Genomic DNA, 26,860 nt, shown 5'->3' with positions numbered 1-26,860 from the left:
TCCAGCAAGCTCTGCTTTTTGGTGTGAAACTTCACTCCAGCTCTAGATGGCGATGCCATGCCATCTACCACCCTCACCATTTCATAAGGCCTAATGCCAATGTAGTCACAACACAATTCAATAGAATGGATGCTCACAAATATGAAACTGTATATTTAATTAAATTTGAACAAACATGGTTTGAACAAGCTTGAAAATAAATATATTTAGTGAAAAATGCATTTGTCTGGATAAGGTGAAAACTATGATTGTTTTTATTGATACGAAACTATGCTACAATCGTCCCAAGCATCTAGACATTGCCAAGAATCATAAGCGCAGCTCTCATCTCCTCGTTCGTTATTATCTTGATTGCAGTACCACATTCAGAAGGCATGTCACCTGAGAGAAAACGAGCAAAATTGGATCGATCAAGAGTTTGCTCTCTAAGATGCCGTGACTAAAGCTTCCATATCCGTACTGGAGGGAGCTATGTAGGCTGTCGAGTTTGTGGCTCAGCTACTCCTATTCTTTGTTGTGGTCCCTGTGGATCAAACTCGAAGCCCCAGCCGGGGTCGCTGCATTGATACTATGCTAGATCGCACCGGACGCGATCGGGTAGATCCATGGAATGGCACTGACATGAAGAGCCTCACGCAGGCGCTGGCGCTATAATCGAGAAGCACGTCCAGAGCACGGTTCAGGAGGTAACAGGTCCCAAGCCGCTCCAGGATTACGAGCCGGTAGAGCAGATCGGGAGGTCCGGCCCTTGTATGGGCGCTCATAATTCCGATGTTCTAGATAACTAGCACATCCTGTCAGGGGAGACGAGGCAATGTTAAAATCACCAAGGCAATCCTGGCCCTGGACGAGAGGAAGACTGCAATGGTGATAGAGCCATAAGTGACTGCAATGTTCACAGAGCCATATCACTTCAGGTTTGTAACGGCTCGAGTTGAACAGTTAAAAAGAAGAAAATAATGTTTTGTTCCAGGAATCGCTGGGGAGGGAGCTAGTACCCAAGAAGACCGGCTTCGTGCCTACGGAGCAGCCTCTAGGATGGCGAGGACGAGGCGAAGAATCCATTTATGAATCCTCTCCGATATGATCCAAGACAATGTTTCCAAGCACAAAGACGACTTACAAAAATTTCTTAGAGTAGCGCTCAACTCAGTGCGGTCAATCGCAAGCAAACTGGAAGGTTTGTCTGGGTCATTCGTGCTGATGACTCTAGTCATAACGAATGGCTGAAAAGCTACGAAAAAGTCTCACTGAATTCGACTGAGAAGATTTTGATCAAAACGTTTCAGGTCACCTTCAATCTGTACACTGTGATCCTCTTTCGCAAGGTAGCAGAGAACTTAAAATCAGCTGCATGTCTCTAATCCTATCAGGGCGCTAGAAAGCCCGGCTAGGTAAAACGTAGAATTCCTCATTTCTACGACCTTTGTGTTTGAACAAATAGACAAACAGAATCAGAATTCTAATCTTCGCGCTTCCGCACGCCAAGAGCAAGTCCTCAAATTCTAGTGTCCGCGCGCCCAGAGCAAGTAGACAAAAAATCAAGTAGAATTTTTTCAATATTCCAGGCAAGACTATGTGACATCCGAATTCCCTGGTTTTGACCCACGCAATCGATGGCTATGGCGGACCAGAACACATGCTAGAAAGCATTGCGGTGATTCCGCAAGTCGAAATACAGTTTTGCGAGGATGGAGGTGGCGAGGGCCGGATTATCGAGCATGCTCGTCGCGCTGCTCCTCGGGGTAATTTCTTGCCAGAGCGACGTCGAGTGTCTCAAAGAGTTCAAGAGCTCGATCAGGATCCCATGCACTTCCTCGACTCGTGGATCTTCCCACCGGCAAGGTGGGATTTTCTCGAGGCCTGGACAAGTGCCCCAACCTCGCGTTTCTCGACCTCCCACATAACAAGCTCAACGGCACCATTCCCTCCAACATTTGCGGCAGTCCATACCTCATCAGCTTTGACGTCCACAACAATTCCTTCTCGGGATCTGTCGAGACTTCCTTTAACAATTGCACCTTTCTCAACAATCTCAACTTGAGCCACAACAGATTCTCGGGACCCATTCCCGGACAGATTGGAGTTCTTCCCCGGCTCACCAAGTTTGACGTCTCCTCCAAGTTCACTGGGACAATTCCGTCATCTTTCACGAGTTTTGGCCGGAACTTTTCGTCTAGGTCCTTTGCCAGCAATCCAGGGCTGTGTGGTGGGCCTCTACGTTTCCGCAAGCTATGTTATACCGGCAGGACCCAGAGTTGGCTTGCGGAGACTATCCGAAGCTCCTCTTTCATTTTCATATTTTCCAGTATGTCTAGCTTCTTGATCGTCTCCACCATCATTCTGGCCAGATCAAGATCGCACATGTCATCCAAACCTCTCTTCTATTATTTGATTGACTTCGTTTGAAAATTATTCTTTAGTGTTAATTCTTGATAATACACATCAAGTATTTTGTGAGTTGCTGAGAATCTTGCTCCACGCTACACGCAATTTTCAGTTCTTGTAAATTAAAGTTCCAATCTCACAGTCAAGAAAAGTGAACACCACCAGCCATTACCACGCTGAAAGATGAGATTGCGATCAACTAAGCGCTGCTGAGCAATGTGTATAGAGCGCCTAGATGACCTCGAAATATCGGTCGATTGGGCCGGATTACGGCAGCTAAAATGCCTCAGAGAGTTGAAGAGCTCGTCCCATGGGGGTCGGGGGCTTGTCAAGTAGTGATCAAAGATATCAGTGACAGTAGGAGGAGGTGATTTTGGAGCCGAGCTCCAAGAGGTAGAACTGGACGAGCCACAGCCATTGTCCAAGAAAGGAAATCCAAGCTGCGGCTCCTGACAAACCAGGGCAATCCTCACGACAGAGCGCACAAATTTTAACTTTATCCAGCGTCTGGTTTCGTGAGGATCTCGAGCTGGAGCGAAGAATGGAAACTATCGGAGAGCTTATCAGCCTCACGGCAGGTCTTTCTTTCCTTACAGGAAGTCATTCAGTCTAATAATCTGCCGATAGACAAGTACCGCAATCCCTTCCACAACACGATCATGGAAAGAGAGCTCTGTCCGGCAGACATCGATTGCGGCAACATCACGCAGCTACTCGTGCGTGTCCAGCGCCCCCGAAATTCGATCAGATGTTTAGCGCCGAGCGCGTTGCACAGATGAAGGAGGCGCTCGCAACGCTCAAGCCGCTGCCAAATGTCTTTGGAGGAGACATGAACTGGGACGACAAGCTAGACTGCCAGCCTCCTCTCGAGGATGGATGGATGGACGCATGGACACAACTGAGGTGAGAACTTTTGCTCTCGTTTTTATGGCAGAGGTTTGATTCACCTTGTGTTTGTCTTTGCAGCCTGGGCTAATTTACGACGCAAAGGCCAATCTCATGCTCACTGGAAGCAGACTACAGAAGCGTTTGGATCGAGTGTTCTACCATTTCCGTGACTTTGAGGTGGAAAGCAGTGAGATGCTCGGGACGAAACCGATTCCTGGCTTGACGTTTGAGAAGGAGACGAAGAAATCGTTTCTCAAGCTCCGGTTTTGCCCAGCGATCATTTTGGATTGGTTCTCAAGATACGCAAGAAGTAGTCGTATTCTAACTGGCTTGCTATGAATATATCATCTAGCTGCAGATCTCTCAATAATCTCGACTTGAGCCACAACAGATTCTCGGGCTCTATCCCAGATTAAGAGATTGGACAGCTGCCAAGCTCAATATTTCCTCGAACGAGTTCTCGGGGGAAGTTCCAGCATGATTGGAGGGCGTTTCGGGAATTCCTCGTTCGCAAACAATCCCAAGCTACGTCCTGGCTTGAGGAGACGATTAAAGGCTCCTTTTTCTTTCATTTTCATACTGTCGCTTCTCGATCGTCTGGAGCTTGACTGTGGTCATAGATAAAAAAATATATATATTCAACAAATGAAAGTCAGTCAAATAATGCGTCGAAAAATGCGCCACACCCGAAGAACGCAATCTGGGTCGTCGCATATTTCTTGAAATTAGCTCTGGCGAACCAGAACATACGTTGGATACTGCTAGGGAGCATGGGACTGCAATGGCTGCTAACCCGCTAGATCGCCTAGATCGAGATGGAAGCCGCAAGAGCCGGATTTTCGAGCATTATTGCCATCGAGCTGTTTCTCGAGGTAATTTCCTGCCAGAGATTTGTTGAGTGCCTCAGAGAGTTCAAGAGCTCGGTCAGGGATCCACTTCACGCTGACGTCTGGCATCTGCAACTTCGTCGGGATCACTTGCCTCCACGAGAACGATTCCAGAGTCTATGGCATCTCTCTGCCAGGATCCGGGCTCACGGGTGGATTTCCGCAAGGCCTGGACAAGTACTCCAGCCTCACGGTTCTTGACCTCTCACAGAATGAGCTCAGCGGGGCCATTCCACCCAACTTTTGCAACATTCTTCCATACCTCGTTGGGTTTCACTCGGGATCCATCGATAACTCCTTCAACAGTTGCACCTATCTCAACAATCTCGACTTGAGCCAGAACAGATTCTCGGGACCCATCCCTGGACAGATTAAAGTTCTTCCCCTGCTAACCAAGTTTAACGTCTCTTAGGGCTGTGCGGTCAGCCTCTACGTAACAACTGCCCGAGCTGGCTGCTGGAGGTTATCCGATGCCCCTCTCCAGTATTCATATTCTCGAGTGTATCTAGCTTCTTGGTCGTCTCGAGCTTGACTCAGGCCATAACTCGATTTAGTATTATTTAAAATTGTTTACATTTAATTTTGAGATTTGTTAATATTTTAAAATTGTTTATGGTTTCACAGTCAAGAAAAGTCAACACCACACCACCAATGGCGGAAAGATCACGGCACGGCATTCCACCCAATGTTTGCAGCATTCTTCCATACCTTGCGTGGATCCATCAATACCTCCACCTATTTCAACAATCTAGACTCAAGACATAACAGATTCTCCGGACAGATTGGAGTTCTTCCCCAGCTAACCAAGTTTGACATCCCGTTCAGTACTTCTGGTGAATATGTCTACCATCTCTTCCTACACAACATGGCAAATCTTGAGTTTTCTAGAAGCAAGCTAGAGACATCCTTTCTACGGGCATGGGTGATAAAGGTCCAGACTGAGCACCAGTTCCACTTTCAACACCTTCCATTCTACACTCACTACCATCACATTTTCATCTCTTGGGCAATGCATCCCCTTCTCTTCCTCCTCACTCCAAACTTTGAGTAGATACAAGGTGCAAAGGTACTTCTAACAATGCTCTCCAAGGTATAAGATTCAAGTTTTAGTTTCTTCTCCTTGGCTTACTTGGTCCTCTCTTTCTATCGCTTCTCTTTTTTTGTTTCTTTTTATTATTTGCCAAATTCCTAGACATGCTCTTTTATTAACTTCTTTGTGCCTCCTACTGGGGCTCTTCCACTAGGATTTGAAAACCAGCCTCACCTGGTAGTAGAAGAATTTGAGAACAGTCTCCTAGCTCTAAATCCTAGTTGCACTGCAATAGCTCCTCTAAATGCCTAGGCTCCCAACTAGCAAATCCAGCTATTGTCTTTAAGACACATTAAATGAGTGGCTTCTTCTTTCTTATTCACTCATTGCTCTTTGGTGTATAACACATGAATTTGGAGCCAAACTCCATGCTTATTGTGTTATAAAATAAAAAAAACTGATCACAAACACTTTATATTCAGCCTTTATATGCAAAATGGTGTAAAGAAGTTTAGCATAATTTAATATACTGATGGCTTAATACAAGGCCCCACTGAGCAATATGGTATGGAGCTGGGGCTTAAACTTAAGTTAAACACACAATAAAGAGTGACATAATAAAAACTAAATTAGTCATGTTTTCAACCACTATTTTTACTATATATTTGGAACCCCCTATAAACCCCTTTTATATAATAGCCTCACCTTAATCTTATAAGATAATATTTAGAATAAGTTTGAAAACTTATTAAATATGAAATAGTGTTAAATAATAAATTAGGACTTGGGATCATGTTTAGAAGGCTCTCCACATTTCATAGATATGTTTAATTAACAAATCTAGACACCTTCCATATATAGCTAATGAAACCAAGAAAATATTACATATAAGAGTCCTTGATAGTAAACTATTATATAGTGAATTGAGGGATTACTGCTCAATATACAAGGGTTCTTGCAAAGTCAATCCAAGACAAAGCAAAAGAAAATTAGCAAACCAAGTTAAGTAAGTTTGGCTAAATAGACATTTAGATTTTTTTCTTTATATTGATACAAATGCTAAACTTAGTTTATTAATATTGGTATTATCCTATTAGAATGTTTGAAATAATTGATTGACAGGTATCTTTTGATACCTAAAGTTATATTTGCAACATTTGATTGTTTATATTGTAAGCTTGTCATTAATAAGAGGGGAGATGATAAAACTATTAATACTAAAATAATAGAGAAAATAAATTCAGAAACCTAATTTAGGTATGGGTCTATAGTAATCCCAATGCCCATCCACATATATACTAGTCTTGAATTCAAATTTCATGACTAAAGGTTTGGGGTTCACTTCTAACTATGGTCATTAATAATGAATATAACTCCTCAGTAAATACAGAAAGATAATTAAAAGTTGTATCAAATTAGTTTCTAGAGTTCCTATTTAGAGTATTTAAAGCAAATCTTGGCAAATATGACACCATCCCCACTTTAATGCCAAACACCAAGCAGCAATTGAAATGTAGACTTACATGGATGTCATCAATGGAAATTCATAAAAAATTTAGAAATATAAGTAAGATGAGAAGTAAGTTCACAAATATGATTGCTACGAGAATACCTAAGCAAGTTGACTAAACAATAAAGTTTGTAGTATTAATACTTTGAGTTAAGTATGATAGCAACCTCAAACTCTTGCTCACAAGCAATAACCTTTAGAGGAGGTGATGGTGGAATACGAGTTTGATTAAAAGGGGCATAAAGTTCTAACAAAAAACTATAGAACACCAAATATTTATTATAATGGTGTGTGGTTTTTAAATAATGACAAACTTAAACATTTTATCCAATTAAATAAAAAGGATTAGGTTGTCAAGAATGATCAACACTATGGCAATAAATAACATGAGCATGAAAAAGGTGATGATAAATTTCTTCATTAAAAGAATCTAAGATAGTTGCATAAGCAATAAATTTATTTATAAGATCAAATGTTGAAGGAAATAAATATGACCAATGAAGATCCATAGAAGATGAAAAATAGAAAATGATGTGTTGAAGAGTGCTAAAAATTATTATAAGTAAATTCATTTGCAGGAAGGAAATTAACCCAATCATCTTATTTATGAAAAATAAAGCATCAAAGATATTACTCAAGACTTTAAATAGTATGCTCTAATTTCCTATTAATTTAAGGATATTAAAATTTTAATTTGTTTTTTATATGAAAAAAGGGAAGAAACTAGTGCCAAAAGCTGGATGTAAGTTCTTGAATTCAACCTAGTATTATGTAAACACAAAAACACTTAACCTCAACTATCCCAAGACTAACTAATTGTAAAATAAAGTGCATTTTTATTAATAGGACTTTTATGGATAATTTCTTGAATTGTTCTCTTGAGATATTTATAATCCACCAAGCCTTTATGAATGGAAGATGAGAATCACAACTTTCCCAAGATGTCAATCTCAACATGTGGTATGATTCAAAATTAGACCTAAAACCCCTATAATAATATTGAATGAAATCTCAATATATGGTATGATTCTCTTATTCAAACCTAGGTAACTTCAAAATTCAATAGTTAAATATTATTATAGGGCTTTTAAGTCTAAACATCTTTAACCCAGTAATATTCAAACCTAAGGACATTTATACCCAAGCCTTCTATAATAATATTTAATAACATCTCAATATATAGTGTGATTCATTTCACCAATCAACACCTATGATAATATTTAACTTTAAAACCCTTATGATATTATTTAGCTCTTGACATTATTAAACCCAATGATGTTTAACCTTAAGTATTTCAATTCCTTCACTTTTGTATATGGGCATTTTTCTTTTATATTTAAACCTTTATGGATCGTCTCTTGAGTCATTCTCTTTAGTTATTTACAATAAAAATAAATTGAGGCCTTTAATCATTAACAACATTATATAACAATTTATAAACTTGAAAAATATTCTTATAAATAAGCTCAACCAGTTAGTCTCCATTAATTCTATTGTAACATAGCAAGAAATATATTATTTTGGAAAATAAATTAGCCATAATAAGAATATTGTCAAATCCACAAAAAGGTGAAAGATTAGTAAGGAATAAATTTCAAAGACCTTAAAGCAAGAAAAGACAAAATAAGACAAATATTTTGTCTTTGGAGAAGACAAAATAAAGCATATTGAGGCATTTTGGTTCATTGATGCATATCATAAATACAATATACTTGTGCATATAGGGCTAACAAAATTATCATTAGATCATTTTTAATGCTTTGTAGATATAAAAATGTTATAACATGCATGCTTGGACAATAAACAATTTTATTTGCCATTTAGTTATATACAATTGCACTTATTGATAAATAAGTCCAACCCAAAATAGAAGAAATTGATAATCACCATGTTGGGTTAATAAAACCCCAAAAAAGCTATTGCTAAGCTTTTAAATAAATAGTTTAATAGTTTAAGAGGGAGTGATAAAGGAATAGAGAATTGTGTAAGAGAGTTAATTTAAAAACAAGAGATCAAAGATAATTTAATGTTAAAGGTTGAACAAGATGAAAATGCAAGATAATTGTATTGAGTAAGAGCATTAACCTTCCTATTTTCTTTCCTTAGACAACTTATATTGATAACTAGACCCTCGCTATCAAACATTGTTGTCATACCAATATTTAGCTTTAAACTAAGAAGCCGTTGTTAGTGCTAATTTATTACACCTACAAGTGAAGTGTTATATTGAATACTCTAATATTTGATTTAATTTTTATAAAGTATTGAGATCTGATTGAAAACTGTTGATATTAGATGTTCAAACTATCAATAGCTCATCGTTGAGAGAAAGGGAGACGACAAAATTACAAATAAAATGGAGGAGAAAAGATTAAGTACTCTAAGTATAAATCCTAAAAACCCTACTTTGAAAAGGTGATATGGGTTCATCTTGAGTTTAAATCATATAAGTAGAAGTTTGGGGTTCACTTCTTATTATGAATAGTAGTAATAAATATACTCCTTAAAAAAATACAAAAAGATAGCAAATATATGACACTCCACACTACCTGAGTAGAGAGTGAGAATCAGCTGTAGACACTATAGATAAAGACAATAACAAAAGGAGTCTTAATCTTTAGATAAAATATTATTGTTGCTTTACTTATTATCTAAATATCTTAATATAATGTAATATTTTTATTATGATTTAAAAATTAATTTGTTATAAATATTATTATTTGAAAATATTAATTTATATATAAATTTTTCTTTTGTAAACAGTTAAATTTATAAAATAATATTATAATTTTTATCTAGGAAATATTTATTGCGTCATTTATTAATAAAAATATTTCATTCAATTTCACAAATTATATAAATATCTTCTAAAAATCAAACTCATAATTGTCCAATAAATCAAGCTTAGACTCCACGTCAGTGAAGGATCTTCCTTCACTAGCAAAATACCTGGCTTCAGTCCTTGCATTGATATCACTAGAATATAGTAAAATAACATCTAAAGCCTTAATGAATGACAACATGATGAAGACGACAAACAGGTATGACCAATTGTCACTATGGCATATTTGATCTGCCGGTCTCATGCTGCAAGACCTTGTAAATAGTATGAATGAATGAATGAAAATATATTGTAATAAAAGCTAACAAGAATGTCTTCCAGATCTAGCAGCTTATAAGAATAAATTATATGATTGACTTTGTTTAAAGACTGGAGCAGCAAGGATTAAGGGCACTAGGGAATGAGGAGCTGTCGAGGAGGAGGAGGCTTTAGTTGGGCTTTAAAACAATCATCCTTAGCGTGCTATCAACGCTCTTCACTCTGAATGTGGAATTCAACCCGAACATACACAGCATAAATATTAAACTCAATTGTAGAGCTCCAGTAGTAAAAACAGCAGGCAGAATGGAGAACAAATGATCTCCTTGAAATATGTTATTAAGAGGTGTACTGCTACGGTTTTTAAAATCTCGAAATTTGAAATTCCCCTATGCGAGCAATGGAGCTTGGATTTGTAAGAGTTCTTCTCGTATTGACAACTCTTTTTCTCCAGAGAATTTCCTGCTGGAGCGACGTCGAGTGCCTCAGGGAGTTCAAGAGCTCGTTCGGGGATCCCATGCGCTTCCTCGACTCGTGGGTCTTCCCGCCGACATCTAACATCTGCAACTTCGCCGGGATCACTTGCCTCCACCCGAACGATTCCAGTGTGTATAGCATCTCTCTGCCAGCATCCGGGTTCACGGGGGAATTTCCTCGAGGCCTGGACAAGTGCTCCAGCCTCACGTACCTCGATCTCTCACAGAACGAGCTCAGCGGCAGCATTCCACCCAACGTTTGCAGCATTCTTCCATACCTGGTGGCCTTCGACATCCACGAGAATTCCTTCTCGGGATCCATCGATACCTCCTTCAACAATTGCACCTATCTCAACAATCTCGACCTGAGCGAGAACAGATTCTCGGGACCCATTCCCGGACAGATTGGAGTTCTTCCGCGGCTAACCAAGTTTGACGTCTCCAACAACCAGTTCTCGGGGCCAATTCCATCATCTTTAACCACGTTTGACTCTAGCGTCTTCGCCAGCAATCCAGTACTGTGCGGTCAGCCTCTACGTAACGAATGCCCACGCAGGAGCTGGCAATCCGAGGTGCTGGAGGCTATCCGAGGGTCCTCTCCAATTCTCATATTCTCCAGTTTGTCTAGCTTCTTGATCGTCTTGAGCTTGATTCTGGCCATATGATAGTCAAGAAGAACCTGATTATGAAAATGTCTCTCTTTGTTTGAAAATAGTCTTTGTTTAAAAATTTGAACTCCAATCAACGATCCATATTTAAAGTCCCCAGTCTCACAGTCAAGAAAAGTCAACACAACACCACCAGGGAGGATCATGGCGGAACGATCACGGCGCTCCCGCCTTTTTGACCAGACAGAGTTTTCCAAAGACTTTGCTACGTGAGATCCACGCCGTTGAAAATTGCGCAACACCTGCCGTGGATTCCTAGCCTTGACCGAAGAACGCAATCTAGGCCGTCCGTGCGCATTTTTCATGGAATTGGCTATGGCGGCCCCAGAGCACACGCTAGGATAATGCAAAGGGAGAGAAGGCGGCAGGGCTAGGGCTTTAGGGAGAGGCGAGCGGGATAGGATTGCGAGCTGCTGCGGTCCCGCTAGAAATCAAGGTGTGTCGAGCGCCTCGAAATATCGGTCGAGCTCCTGGAATCTCGCGGCGATGGAGGCGGCCAGGGCCGGATTATCGAGCATTCTCGTCATCGCGCTGCTTCTCGAGGTAATTTCTTGCCAGAGCGACGTCGAGTGCCTCAGGGAGTTCAAGAGCTCGTTCAGGGATCCCATGCGCTTCCTCGACTCGTGGGTCTTCCCGCCGACGTCTAACATCTGCAACTTCGCCGGGATCACTTGCCTCCACCCGAACGATTCCAGAGTGTATGGCATCTCTCTTCCAGGATCCGGGTTCACGGGGGAATTTCCTCGAGGCCTGGACAAGTGCTCCAGCCTCACGACCCTCGATCTCTCACAGAACGAGCTCAGCGGCAGCATTCCAGCCAACGTTTGCAACATTCTTCCATACCTGGTGGGTTTCGACGTTCACGAAAATTCCTTCTCGGGATCCATCGATACCTCCTTCAACAATTGCACCTATCTCAACAATCTCGACTTGAGCCATAACAGATTCTCGGGACCCATTCCCGGACAGGTTGGAGTTCTTCCGCGGCTCACCAAGTTTGACGTCTCCAACAACCAGTTCTCGGGGCCAATTCCGTCATCTTTCCTTGGCCGGAACTTCCCGTCTAGCGCCTTTGCCAGCAATCCAGGGCTGTGCGGTCAGCCTCTACGTAACCAGTGCTCTAGGAAGAAGAAGACGAGCGCGGCACTGATAGCGGGCATCGCGGCTGGCGGAGTTTTAGCTCTCGTGGGGGCGGCGGTGGCTCTCATTTGCTTCTTCCCGGTGAGAGTCCGGCCCATCAAAGGTGGAGGAGCAAGAGACGAGCACAAGTGGGCCAAGAGGATCCGAGCTCCACAGTCGGTGACCGTGTCACTGTTCGAGAAGCCTCTTACCAAGTTGAAGCTGACGGACCTCATGGCCGCGACCAACGACTTCTCGCCGGAGAACGTCATCGGCTCCGGCCGCACAGGTGTGATCTACAAGGCCACGCTTCAGGACGGGTCCGTGCTCGCGATCAAGAGGCTCAAGCTCTCGGCTCATGCGGATAAGCAGTTCAAGTCGGAGATGGAGATTCTCGGCAAGCTCAAGCACCGCAACTTGGTGCCTTTGCTCGGCTACTGCGTCGCCGACGCCGAGAAGCTGCTGGTTTACAAGTACATGCCGAATGGGAGCTTGAAAGACTGGCTGCATGGGACGGGGGAGTTTACGCTCGACTGGCCCAAGAGGCTTCGGGTGGCTGTCGGAGCGGCCAGGGGGTTGGCGTGGCTCCACCATAGCTGCAACCCGAGGATCATCCACCGGAACATCAGTGCTAGCAGCATTTTGCTCGACGAGGACTTTGAGGCCAGGATCACGGACTTTGGCCTCGCCCGCCTCATGAACCCGGTTGACACCCACATCAGCACGTTTGTCAATGGAGACTTCGGAGACGTCGGGCACGTAGCGCCCGAGTATTTGAGGACCTTGGTGGCGACCACGAGAGGAGACGTATACAGCTTCGGCGTGGTGTTGCTCCAGCTGACAACCGGCCAAAAGCCTGTGGAGGTGGTGTCTGAGGATGGTTTCCGGGGGAATCTCGTCGACTGGGTGGGAATGCAGTCCCAGAACGGCACACTTGGGAGCGTGATTCAGAGCTCGCTGAAAGGGGCCGAGGTGGACGCCGAGCAGATGCAGTTTCTGAAGATAGCCATCTCGTGCGTTGCCGCGAATCCAAAGGAGCGACCTTCTTCCTACGAAGTCTACCAGCTGCTGCGAGCGGTAGGCCAGAAATACCACTTCTCGGATCAAAACGACGAGATCCCTTTGGTCGACTCGACGGGGATCGACTGCGACGAGCTTATCGCGGCGTCACGCTCCGGCTGACCGGGAGGACGCCCGCGCAAAGTCGTTCACGTAGCTGGTGTGGTTTGTGAGGATTTCGCTTTCGCTTTCTCCATTCGTTTCGTGTAGACGAAGCGTGAGGTACGTAGCTAGTGGGGGACAGGCAAGCTCTCGTCCTCGTCCACAGATGGAAACTCTGGTCGGGGTTGCAAATAGGCACAGGTGGTATACAGATACACAGGTGGGACTCTCACTTATATAACGACGAAACGGGAGAGCCATCGCGCTTCAGCACACGGATTTCTCTCTGGATGGCAGTCAAACAGCTCAGGCCCGACTGTCTGGAGCTCGCCATTCACAAAGCAGGCTCTGAAAGACGCCACAGCCTTCTCGTGACGACACTCCTCGTCGCTGCTTTTACCACCGCCAGGAGAGTTGCCACCACCACGTAGGTACTTGCGAGCTCGCCCTCTCCTGATTAATGCGGCCGTTTTCAGCAGTACACAGGGACGCCAGCTCCACTTCCTCCCGGACCGCAGTAAAAGCGTCGAGTGGATCTTCCTCCTCCTCACAGGTCTTTCGTTTCTTTCTCGTGTCCTGATGCTTCATCGCTTTAGGTGTGATAGTGTTCGCCTTCTCGTCCTCGTCCTCCCAGGCCGCTGCCACCGCTCCAGAGCTCCCTCGTGCATTCTGCCAGCCATAGCCTCGCTCCAAAGTTGCCAGTGTCCATCTCCGTCGTTGTGAGCCATTATGGAGACCATCCTCTTCCGCCACCCTGCTGCTCGTCTTGTCCTGTCGTCCCTCTTCCGTCTCTAGTGGCGTTTTCTTTTCCCCGCTGCGTTCGCTATTCCCAGTCGTGAGAATTTATCTCCTGCTGCGTCCTTTTCATCTCTGTCAGCCTTGACACTCGAAACTGTTTAGCTAGGCCGGACTCTGGACCACACTCGAGCTTGGCAGTCTTGTCCATTCCCATTTGGAATCGTCGTCACTGGAGCTTGGATTTGACACCAATCTGCGACGTTTTCTCCGCGTAGTTTACGTCACCGACGAGCTTGACGAGAGCCTCAGCTTGACTTACTGATGTAGCTCGTGTTTCAGGCGAGCTCCCTGTGCGGGCTCCTATTGCCTTGATTGTCCCGAGAGGCAGTATTGCGAGAGAGAGCTTATTTATCGCGAACTTCAGGAGAGATCCTCGACATCTACGTTCTTCGAGAAGCGCGTAGTATATTCTTTTGCAAGACCTTTAATATCTCGTATATTCGTCTAGGGCAAACTTGAATTAACGTTGCGAATGGAGTGCGTCGTCCCTTGTCTCCTTCGTTCCGTCTTATGCTTGTCTTACAGAATTCAAGGATGCTCCTCTTCCTGTGAAATCTGTTCGTCTTCTCGAGCTGCTGCTGCCTTTGGTGAGGCCGAGGCTGGCGGTCGTGAACTCAAACGTGAGGTACACGCAGGAGGTCCTATGCTGCTAGGGAGTCTCCCAGACCACGAGTGGATTTTCATGTCTTTGTTATGAGTCTTGAGGATATTTGCAAGTTCCATGCAAAGATCAGATATGGTTGCGTTCTTGCTGTCGTTCTGATTGATGACGACAGCCCAGAGTTCTTTACACAGGTTAGCTACTGTGTGGTATTGTATTCTAGTGCCGACTGAAGTGCGCCATGCAGGTCTTTGCCATGCTAAAGTGTTTAGATTTCGTCTTGAGCCTTCCGTTGGTAGTTTTCAGGTTTGTTTCATGTCTCGCTCTTGAAAGCTTGTGTCAAGCAGCTTCTGTTGTTATGGCAGACTCATGGCTTACTCCACGGGCACCTTCGTACATGGCTACGGAGCAGCGGGAAGTCTTGGAGCAGAACTTCCAGGTACGTGCTAGTCTTATTGAATTCAGTTTGAATCTCACTGTGCTGCCCTGACCTGCTGGATCGATGGTTCTGCAATACAGTTGATTCCTTTTCCGTGTATGCACGCAACGTCGTCTGCCAGGACTTGTCAGCTATGGTGACATTCATGCCAGGCCTCATCCCAGACCACTCAGGCGACGCGTCAGTCGTTGTTGTTTCTCAGCACAGGATTCCTCAGCTTTTAGATCTCCTGCAAGCGTTTGTGGAGATCTAAAAGCTGCACAGGGACTTGGCTGGTGATGGTTTTAGAGCAAAGGCGGCGGTGGAAGCCGAGTGGCGGGGAGCGGTGTCTTGTGCCGATTGCAACATTCAAAAGGCTTAAAAAACCAACTTCCAGGAAAGTTGTTTTGGTATTGATCCCAGTTGGATAGTTTCTTTATCTCAAAATGTTTCGGCTGTGATTTTTTGCTCAAAACTATTTAAATTTCTAAAGTTAGAACAGATGTTTCTTTAGAGATGATTTAGGCTGCTTCTATTATGACTGGGCTTTGAAAAAGAATGCACAAAAACCAGAGAGGCATGTAGTAAAACAGGAACGCTCACAGGTAAGTTCTTGCCAGTTTTGTTTCTTAATTAAGCGCAATAATACTAGAGATATTATGTATGATGCATGAATGCACTGCTGTCGAGCTTGGATTGGTTGAAGACTGTTGTGGAGCTTGGATTGAAGATATTGTTTATCATGTAGTCTAGTTCCAAGCTCCCGTAACTATGGTCAAGGTGCTCACGGGTGGCACTGACCCTTCTAGTCAGCTCAGGTCAAACATCCCCTGCTAATGCATCTATGGATTAATTTGTGTCAATCTTGCCTCACACCACTCTCAGCTGTGATCAAGGAGCTCCTCCTCATCAACTTTCCATTGCTGCCTCTAATCGTCCAGGTAGCCTGCAGATTAAACAAGCAGAAAAAGACAGGTATGGCAAACGAGCACCTTTTTTATTCCAGCTTTTTGATTTGCCATTCCTTTTGTGTATTTTAAGTTTCAGTTCTGGCAAAATAGAAAGTCTCAGGAAGTAGAAACTATTTATAGTATCTGTATATATATATATATCCGTAATCAAGTTCTATCGCTTTTTTTTTTTTTTAATCTCTTCTTTGAATCCTTGTGTGATGGCACAAGAAGGTGGTCTTCTCTGTGGCTGAAAGAGATGGCATTGCTGTTTGTGACATTCAATAACTCACGGAGCATTTGGTGGTAAAGCAAGGAGAAGCTCTTGGCTTCTCTTTGGTCCATATCTTCACTTGATCTTGACTAATTGTTGGATTGAGAACCTTTGTCCACGTTCTCTTTCTTTCCCCGTTGCTCCTTATTCCTTCTTGCTCTGTTGTTTTGCTCTTATGCTCCTTGATGTGAAAAACACTTACAATCTATCAGTAATGGGATTTGGCTTCAAAAGGAGAATCAACCCATAATCATCTGAGAAGAGATGGTTAACCTCTATGTTGCTCTTGTACTAAGCTTGAGTACACATTAATTGAAAGCAATAATTAAAAATTATTAAATAGTGGACAGAATTATATATACACATTATATTCATAGTCATTCTAGAGGTTGTCATAGCAATATAACAAGACGTTCTGAAGTCAGAATCACACTTAAAGTAGCAAATTTGTAAATTTGCTTCAATCATTAATTGCAACACTATTGCAATTGTATTCAAAACATCCTTCTAAGGAAGCATGGGTTCTGCTTTAAAATCATCAATTTCCTCTAGCAAAGGAACTTCCTGCCTGGAGAAAATATTGACCACCCGCTTAAATTCTCTATATCCCAACCCTCTCCATATATGCATCCGCATGTCAAAGCTGATCAATCCTTTAAATATTAGAATCTACTTTAATGGGATTCGAACCCCCGGGTTTAGGGTTTATCGGGCGATGAAGAAGAAGACGAAAGAGAAGAAGAATGTGCGCCTGGTCGCCTGGGGCAGCTGGAAGGAATGGGATTGCGTGAGATCTGCGCTCTTCTCGGATTGCTCATCGAGAATATCGGCCGCGATCGACAGGGTACGCTCTTGTTCTCGTCCATTTCTTTGACGAGATTCTTGGAATTTGCACAGATTACGGCATGGCAGGCAAGAGCGCGTGTCCCGATTGCGGTGGAAATCACGGCCAATCTTCTCAGCATTCACCTAAGAGATCCTTCGATGAGGTTTGTTTCGTGAGAAAAAACGAGTCAGGGTTACAGCTTTTTTCAGGGACAACATTCCAGAGAATTTAGTTCTCTCCGAACAGCTGCTGCGATTGATGTACGCAATGTCGATAATGAGGTAGAGTATGAATTTTTTGGAGGTTTCTCTTTGACGAGTGTTCTTCCAGGCTCATCAATGGCGTAGTAGACGATAAGAAGAATTTCCGGTTTGGTTCTGTGGCAACACGAGCTTGCCAGGCAGAGCTTCCTCACTTGCTAGTGAGCATTCGCCATGGTATGTTCTATGCTCTTTTTTCTCTCGCTTTTCTTTTTCTTGTTTGAAATCCATCACTTGTATTTTAGATTCTGCTCACGGAGAACTTCCTGCGATATCGTTGCTACGTATGGCAAGCAAACAAGTTAGTATGCTTTTCTTTGTCAATTTTTTCCCCCTATGATTAACATTTTCTATTTTTTGTAGGCATTAGAGTGGCTAAAGGCTTTCTACTGGCAACGCCAAAGGACAACTTTGCATGCTGCTCGAGCCCATCTTAAAGCTCTCCTCATGGAGTACGTGACCATGCTGCAAAAAAGCTATGTTCCATGCGAGGATCTAAGCGGCCACGACAAGAGGCAATTGAAAAGAGGTAAATGTTCCAGTTTCTATTGTCGTTTTTTATTTCCTAAGAGAAACATTTTCAGTTCGTCACGACAGAGATTTGCTACTCCAAAAACTCATCAAGGCGTCACTAGCAGTGCCGCAGGAGATCGTCTCGATACTAATCGACGACGCGCTTCTAGAAAAAGACGACGCAAACAACGAAGATCAAATGGAAACTACTGGATCAAACACAAGGAAGCTGGCGTCAGTCGAGGATCTCTCCTGGAAGTTCGCGATAAACAAGCTCTCTCTCGCAATGCCACAAATCCTACCAATGCTGGCTCTCGGGATTACCAGGCGACTAGCAGGCTTAGGGGCAATAGCAGACGGCACAGGCTACTCGGCAATCAGCGAAGACGGTGCCAAAGTCGCAAAGATCTCCAGTGATCTCGAGGCCAACAAGCTGACGGACTGGCTCGAGTGGCTTCTCGAGCGCAAAGAGAAGAGGGTCACTGTAAAGCCGGAAATGGAGATTTACCTCGAGAACGGTGGAGTCCATGGCCAAATCTCTCAAGAGCTCACCAGGGAGCTCCTGTCCACGTGCCTGAAACAAGAGCTACAACACAAAGTCAAGCTGAGGCTCGTCAAGCTCGTCGGTGACGTATATTACGCGGAGAAAACGTCGCAGCTTGCTCAAAAGCTGTGTCAATTCCAAACTCCAGCAACGACGATTACAAATGGAAATGGACAAGACTTAGGTGACGACGGCGAGGCTCGTGTGGTCCAGAGTCCGGCCGAGCTAAACAGTTTAGAGTCAAGGCTGACAGAGATGAAAAGGACGCAGCAGGAGATAATTCTTACGACTGGGAATATCAAATGTAGCGGGGCTGAGGAAGAACGAAGAGGAGCCACTAGAGACGAACGAACGAGGAGAGAACAAGACGAGCAGCAGAGTGGTGAAGAGGACGGTCTCCATAATGGCTCACAACGACAGAGATGGACACTGGCGAGGAACTGGCAAGCCTGTGCTATAGGCATGCTTCCATCCTCTTGCTACTTTGGAGGAGTGCGGCCTTCATGGCTGGTAGAATGCTCGAAGGAGCTCTGTAGTGATAGCAGCAGCTGGGAGGACGTGGAAGAGAAGGTCACCTGCACTACACTTACAGTGATGAAGGATCAGGACACGAGAAAGAAACAAAAGATCTGTGACGAGGAAGAGGAGGAAGATCCACTCGGCACTTTTACTGTGGCCTGGGATGTGGAGAAAGGAAGTGAAGTTCTTGTCATTAATGAGAGGACGAGCTTGCAAGTACCTGGTGATGATGCTGGTGGTGGTGGTGGCAATGCTAGTGATAAAAATGGCAATGGCAAGGAGTGTTGTCACGAGCAGGCAGTGGTGTCCATCAAAGGCTGCCTGCTTGTGAATGGCAAGCTCCAGGTAGTCGGGCCTGAAGTGTTGACTGCCATCCAGAGAGAAATTCATGTGCTGTAGCACCCTACTTCAATTTATCCTAGCCTTTTACATCACCCCAGACCTTGGTCCAGGATTCTTTGTAGCTTTTGTGGTGTTTCAATTTCTTCATCATTACATTCCCTCTTTCCCCCATAGCATGTAGTTATCAATCAAAGAGTGTGCTGTTAGATGCTAGAGTTGATATGTATTGCCCTAGCTCAATAATGTTGTTTCTGTTAATTCATATTGACTTGGTGTTATGGGTTGTGATAATGCTAGTGTTGCTTTAGTCCTTAATATGTTGCTGTATTTAACTTCTATATTACATAACTTTTTATGTTCTTAGTGTCTTGTTATTTCCCATAGGTATTGTGACATCAATTAGAGAGTTATATATGTTCCTTGGAGGATGTTCAAGGACTAAGTTTTTAAGAGGACCATGTTTATAAGCTCAATTGGACTGTTGATTATGATGAAGAGTTTGATTTCTTTGAGGATAGCTTTATAGATGAATTAAAGATTTTATAGAGTAGATGTCAATCTGGAATCTACCATTTAATCCTTTATTTTGCTTTTTATTATTTCCCAACCATTTCTTTTTTCTTGTGTTGAGCCATTTTCTTGTATTTCTAGTGTTTTTCCTTCATTTGAAATCATTTCTTCTTCTAATCTTCTTGTAATTCTTCTTCTCTATCCTCCTTATATTAATTTAAATGTTGAGATTGTTTGTGTAGCCAAAAATCTTTCTTTTATCTTGTTAGTGGAGTTTTTGATCAATTTTATTTTTGAGTATTCCCCTGGTCTAAAGATTGAGTTACTTTTATCAAAGTTCTGGGTTGTGTATTTCCCCACTTATTAGTGCCATTAAGAGTTTATATGTTACTGTTGTTACTAAAGGATTCTTCCATTCCCTTGAGAGTGTGGAATTTTCTTTTAATTTTCACTTATCAAGTGTTGAATTTGAGGTTGAGTGCATAGAATCATTTACTTATATATCTTAAGTATTTTATAATATGATATCATTCTTGCTTGGATGGAGTTTTCTTATAACATAAAGTCTCTTCTTAACCAAGCTTTTAATATATTTCCTTTTTTTATTTCCCTATTTTCTCTTTTACAACTGCTAATTCTTTTTCCAATGCTTCTTTACCTATATTTCCCTTTTCCACTTTGTTTTTCCTTAAAGTTTTTTACTTCAAATCACTTTTCCTTTAAAGGTGGGGTAGAGGGGATGAATGGGACTATGGCATATATGCTTGGTATCACTCCACTTTTTTTTTAAAAAAAAAGAGGATAAAGAGGATGTGAAGGATGAATAATGACCTTCAATATACAATATTAGATAAGGATGAAACTTGCGAGTCCAAGTTATAACAACTTCAAAGACTGAATGGAGAGAAGATATAAAAATATGTTTTAAAGTTTTCTACAATAATATTGTATGGATTGTAGTTGCTCTAGAAGTCCCTTGCTTTAGTATAAAGTACTAGAAAATCAGTCATAAAATAATATGAACTAAGTAAAAACTCATCAGATTTGATAATACCTTAGTTTTTATATTACATTTTTGGTTTGCTTAAGCAAAACCTGTGGGATGGTAGTGGATATACATAGAATATTCTTGGATATTCTAGGATATTCTACCATCTAACGGTTGTTATTCATTTAGATTAATATTTTATTTAAATTTATAAATACATTTATAATTCATAAATATCCCTAAACACTTCCAAGTATACTCATTTTTATTCTACCATCTAAGGGGTAATATGCAATAATATTGAACTTAATTTATAAATTATAAACATGTTTATAATTATAGATCAATTGGATTATTCAAAAATACTAAATAAGAATGATACTACTATTATAAAAACCAAATGTTGTTGCATGTAATGCACAGAAAATTATTATATTGGTTTCTCTATATATTAGTTTTCCTAAAGGACTTTTAATAGTTGATAAACTTTTAGATCAAGATTTTATTTTAAATATTAAATCAATGACACTAAGGCAAAGATCACATAACTTATGGGCATATCAATCTAAAGATAAAGTCCCCTGCCTAATCTTTAGTAGTTAGGAGATTAAATTATCTATCTTTAATTTTTAACTATTAAAATTGATATATAATTTATAATTAATTTAAATATATATTTTTGAATGCATAAAATATGGAAATGGAATATAGAAATGTGCATATCAATTACCCAAAAGCTCTAGCTTATATATAGGAGGAAGTGGTCCAGATTAAAATCAATCCGATAGCTATCAAAATCCTACAACAATAATATTAATATACAACATCATAGTTATACACTTGGTTCTCACATAATCCCCTTGTCTCAGAAGGATGAAAGATAAATCAGAATATAGAGAAATATTAGGAGGAGGCATTAGTGGATTTGTAAGTGGTGCTAGTTGTTCTTGATCCCTTTATATAAAGCATTTTAGTTACTGCATATGCATAATTTTTGGAGGATTATTTTATTAGATGTTATGTTAAATATCATAAATTTGTAGTTCAATTTACTGCAACACTTAATATGGTCCATTCCACTGAGCAAAAAGCCTTTTAAACAAACCAAATACTATGAAATTGGGAAAATGGATTAACACTAAGTCATCCACTTTGTATTCCGTAAATGGATGATGATAAGAGTTGTAGCGCCATTGTTGTTCCACTTGTTTGTGGCCTAGTGTGAGACACAAAATCCCTAGGCCTCAAAGTGAAGCCGGAAGGGTGGCATATGGTAATGGCTGAAGCGAAAGCTAAACGAGCGTAACACGTTTGGACTAAAAGCTCCGACTTGAAAGGTCGAGAGCGGGAGTGGAACTCCCAAGGAACGAGCATGAAGCGAGCAATAAGCGAGGCTTCAAAAAGGGACCCAAAAAGGACCAACACATGACATGTGGAAGTGTCCAACATGGACCCGAGTTGGAGTCCGAAGTGGAATCCAAAGTGGAGTCCGAAGTGGAGTCCGAGATGGACCCGAGTTAGAGTCCGAAGTGGAGTCCGAGGTGGAGTCTGAGGTGGACCCAAGATGGACCCGAGATGGATCCGAGATTGAGTCCGAGACGGACCCGAGATGGAGTCCGAGATGGACCGAGATGGAGTCCGAGATGATGGAGTCCGAGATGGACCGAGACGGAGTCCGAGGTGGACCCGAGATGGAGTCTGAGATGGAGTCCGAGATGGACCGAGACGGAGTTTGAGATGGAGTCTAAGGTGGACCTGAGACGGAGTCCGAGATGGACCCGAGATGGAATCTGAGATGGAGTCCGAGAAGGACTCGAGATGGAGTCCGAGGTCGAGACCGAGACCGGGACCAAGACCGGGACCGGGACCGAGACCGAGACCGAGACTGAGATCGGGATCGAGTCCGAGGCCGAGGCCGAGACCGAGTCCGAGTCCGAGTCCGAGTCCGAGTCTGAGTCCGAGTCCGAGTCTGAGTCCGAGTTTGAGTCTGAGAGGGTGAAAGCCCAAAGCGTTTGTCTCCTAGACCCTGGGGGGTTTGGTGAGCTCCAAAAGTATAGTGAGGGGGAGGACTGCAGTGGAGCCAGTTTGGCCTAGGAAGGCTGTACCCGGTGTTGGGTGATGAGCTGCCCATTGGGAAGTCCAAGACTAAAGTGAACATGGACCAATAAGTAGGGTAGCTTGGTGAAGTGTTCAAAAGTCAGCTCTAGTTTCCCCGGGAGATCAACTGGCCAATGCTCCCAGTCCAAGTGTGGGTGGCACTACCTACTTGGATACCTAGTGCGCTCTAAGCCCATGGCTAGAGCACCTAAAGGCAGAAGGCAGGGAGAGTACCCACGAGGCTCGTGTAGGGCCATGGTGTTCCGAAATGTTGCCCCAAAGTCCCAGCCTATGAAAAGGAAGAGAAGCCATCCTCTAGTGTAGAGACCAAGGATATGGTCGTGTGAGAAGGTAATCCCAGAGGACCGTGGGACTTAGTGGTCGGGCTTGTGGGCCTTGATCTAGTGGCAGTGTTGGTGAACATAGCCATGGACAGAAAGGGACTTGGTGGGGACTAAAAAAAAGGTATTGGGGAAGGTTAATCCCTATGTCTATGGGCATCCTAAGGATGTTAAGGAGTGGATCTGGGATGATCACTCATGAACGGTTGGCCCAGTCCTTGAGAGACGGGACTCTAATGCAGGTGGTGTCAGACCACCGATGTGACCAAGGTGAATGGGCATGGCTTTAGCGTAATGGGTTGATATGTCGATGGCACTTTGGGGTGTCGGTCATGGGATCGGACGCATGGAGCACTTGGACCAAGTGCAAAGGTTGAGTGGCGGGGATGCCATTCTCGGGGCTAGCAAGCCCAGGTCCAAAATAGGACTTATGGAGGTTGTGAATGAGACTCCTCCAAGCGGTTGAAGGTGTGGTTAAGTGACTAAACTAGAATGGAAAAATTAATTGCTTACACCTAGTTATTTGGCAAACTTTACTTGGACTAGTGGAAGAATGTTTATCAAATACTAATCCCAAAACTTAACATCAGTAGTTCGTGGCAATTGCAAAGGTAAACTCAACTCCGTTGGTAGTATGAGATCACGACTATATAAGATTTTATATAGTGAAGCACCAATAAAACTCTGTACACTGTGATATATGTGTACCAAAGATATAGCAAATAACTATCCTAATCCGAATATTGAAAGTTCATGTACGTCACAATCATCCCTTTAAAGGTTAAAATGAGCCGTTTCACCAAACCATCTAATGGATGATAAGCACTTGAGAAAATGTAGTATATCCCCAATCAAGATGTTAAAACGTGAAATACCTCAACCATAAATATAGGACCATTATCTGAAAGAATTTACTTCAGACAGGAATGTTAGAACACCACTTGATTAAGGAGGAAGCATCCTATTAGCAGTTGATTATGGAAAAAACCCTATCATATCAAATACTACCAACTCAAACGAATGGGAAATTATAATTAACTCTAACTGTTTTTTTGCAGCACAAGGGGGAGTGTTATGAGTTGGGCACCAAATGCAGCTACTTATATACTAGATAATATTATATCATATCTCTAGCCAATAGAAAGACTTACGTAACTTCTCAGTCACACGATGATGCAAGATTTTCAAACCCATCATGAAGCTTTTGGATCCACGGCTCAACTTTTTAAGCCTCATAAACCTCATCAAGAGAAGGTAAATTTTGTTTTGCACTTAATTGATACTAACAATCAAATACAACAATTGCTGATAATATAAAATCTTCGTCTAAAAATCCATAGATGCTAGAATAACAAATTTATAAGAAACATGAGAATAGAGTGAAGAAGGAAGAAGAGCTTGAGAAAGGGCATTGGCACTAGCCATAGAACTCCCCAGATGATAAATAACATTAAAATTATATATCTTAAGCTTCAAAGCGCATTGAGCAATATAGCCAGCTATGTTCTTCCACTTTAATAACAAAGTAACTGCAACATCATCACCTTCTAATAATGTCTAAAAACCATATAAATATACATGAAGTTTCTCAAAACCTAAACTATTGCTAATTCTCTGTCATGGAATAGTTCATCTCCGTTTGTTGTAATATACAGCTAATGTATGCAATGGGATAACATTGACTATGCACACTCAAGCTTTTTTGTATTAACATACTTTGAATATCAATAACAAAAGCATCTATGCATAAAATGAAAAGTTGAGTATAGTTAAGATATATCAAAACTAAAGAAGTAGTCAACAATTCTTTGAGATCTGTAAACGTTTGCTCATAGTTCACCAATCAAATGAAAGACGATGTTGACAATTTTAATAATACTTATAATGGTTCAATATAATCAAAAAGATGATTAATGAAATGGTTCAGATGTTGCACCTTACCTAAGAAGTGTTGCATATCATTCACACATTTTAGAGTAGGGAACTTAAGAATAGCCACAATTTTGTCATAATCAACTTGTAAACTTTCACGAGAAATATAACACCTAAGATAAGTCATGTCCTTGGACATAAACACACACTTTGACTATTTCAACTTTAAACCAACTTCCCACAATAGATCCAACTCCTTACAAACATTATAGATGTGTTCCTCCCACATCCTTTTTGAGTGGATTAGACTATTAATGATGAAGTCAGTAGTCATCTCTGGCATATAGTAAAAAACTTCATCCATAATCCATTAGAAAGTTGTTCGTACCAAACATCATCAATAAGAACTTATATAAATCAAATGGTGTATAAAAAACAGTTTTAGGAACATTTTTATCAGCTATTGGCACTTGCTAATACCCAGAAGTAAGATTTAACTTGGTGAATCAACAATTTCCTCCTAAATGACCTAGAAGATTAATATTGTGATAATAAGGGTACATATCGAGGATTGTCACTTTATTTAACGAATAATAATTGATGCAAAAACAAATACTCTCATCAAGCGTTGTTACAAGATGAGGTTTATATGCCCTTGATATTTGCATGTAAAATCTTGATCTGTTTTGGTGAACAATGACGAACAGAAACCTTGATTAGATGAGCGTCTCTAGTTAGAATAGGATGACGTGTTACAATTTTGGCCCTAGATGATATATCAAATTTAAAGATATTAGCATACTCCTTTATATGTCTGTCAACCTTAACATCATAAAGACTATAAAAGGATTTGAAGAAGGAATAGAGGAACAAAACAGAAACATAGAAGGAAATAATGGGGAGACAAAAGTAATGGCAACAAAGGTAGAAAAAAAAGGACAAAGTGAAACATAAATGAGAGGAAAAAAAATATAAAGAAAGCTATATACATGTATGTATAGGAAATTAGGCAAACCTAGTTATGCATGTGGGTTACCTCAAGCTTGAACTATAGTTATTACCAGTGGTAATAAGTAAATTTTTTTTACCTCATCCTTGATATAGATTAAATGTGGTGCAATCATGCCAAATGTAACTTTGAGGCTTCTTTTCCTTGTCTCATACATTGCCATAAAGAATGAAAACAACTTTGCCACACAACACAAATGTAGATGGTAATGTGTGGCAACAAGCTGAGCAATAAAAGATAAACTCAACCCTGTAAACCAATCCAAAGAGAATAATAGGAGGTTTCTTTTTATAAAAACGAGTTTAGAAAGTAAACACTAGATGAACTAGTGTTGAGTGAACCACTATATGATACTTTTAAAAAAAAGATGGAAATGTCACTAACTTATTTGTGCAAGGACCCTTTATTACTTATGCAACTCCTCATTTCCTAAAAGCATCTTGATGTCTAAACCTTCCATTATAGTAGCACCAACAAAACATTGTTAATGCTAAAGTCTCCATTTAGGAAATGGAGGTCTTCAATTTGGAAAACACTAACAATATTGATAAGTATGACCAACTCATCATATGCCCAACAACTACAACAATGTCCTTGCTTTTATTCTTGAACTTGGGCAGTAAAAGCATCAACCTCCATTGGAACAAGACTATCTTGCACAAGAAGTGGAGCTAAAAGATATGTAGTGAGAAGTGGAAAAAAAGATGTCTTATAACATTGTGCCAAGCAAAAAGCATTGCCAAAGGTGGTTGGAGCAAGTGTAAGCATAAG

General features: G+C 41.7%; 3 protein-coding genes across 4 annotated transcripts; all 3 read left to right on the top strand.

Moving 5' to 3' along the window:
• Positions 1–10,203: 10,203 nt before the first annotated feature.
• Positions 10,204–11,321, top strand: LOC9643200 (probable inactive receptor kinase At1g27190). Its single transcript, XM_024660799.1, has 2 exons — positions 10,204–10,897; positions 11,131–11,321. The coding sequence occupies exons 1-2, from the start codon at positions 10,204–10,206 to the stop codon at positions 11,319–11,321; spliced, it is 885 nt and encodes a 294-aa protein (XP_024516567.1).
• Positions 11,241–14,498, top strand: LOC9643199 (probably inactive leucine-rich repeat receptor-like protein kinase At5g48380). 2 transcript variants are annotated; one of them, XM_024662297.1, is made up of 2 exons: positions 11,241–13,654; positions 13,707–14,498. In XM_024662297.1, the coding sequence occupies exon 1, from the start codon at positions 11,434–11,436 to the stop codon at positions 13,246–13,248; it is 1,815 nt and encodes a 604-aa protein (XP_024518065.1). In that variant the 5' UTR covers positions 11,241–11,433; the 3' UTR covers positions 13,249–13,654; positions 13,707–14,498. The 2 variants fall into 2 exon arrangements, with proteins under 2 accessions (XP_024518065.1, XP_024518070.1); XM_024662302.1 differs by having other exon boundaries at positions 13,704–14,498.
• A 2,494-nt stretch (positions 14,499–16,992) lies between these two features.
• LOC9643198 lies at positions 16,993–19,369 on the top strand. Its single transcript, XM_002962942.2, has 7 exons — positions 16,993–17,112; positions 17,166–17,257; positions 17,304–17,375; positions 17,425–17,531; positions 17,600–17,655; positions 17,718–17,883; positions 17,939–19,369. Exons 2-7 carry the CDS (start codon positions 17,253–17,255, stop codon positions 19,327–19,329), a joined length of 1,797 nt encoding a protein of 598 aa, XP_002962988.2. The 5' UTR covers positions 16,993–17,112; positions 17,166–17,252; the 3' UTR covers positions 19,330–19,369.
• Positions 19,370–26,860: the final 7,491 nt, after the last annotated feature.

Source organism: Selaginella moellendorffii, unplaced genomic scaffold (assembly GCF_000143415.4).
Source record: "Selaginella moellendorffii unplaced genomic scaffold, v1.0 SELMOscaffold_2, whole genome shotgun sequence".
Taxonomy (NCBI): Eukaryota; Viridiplantae; Streptophyta; class Lycopodiopsida; order Selaginellales; family Selaginellaceae; genus Selaginella; species Selaginella moellendorffii.
This window is presented reverse-complemented; position numbering and strand designations above follow the sequence as displayed.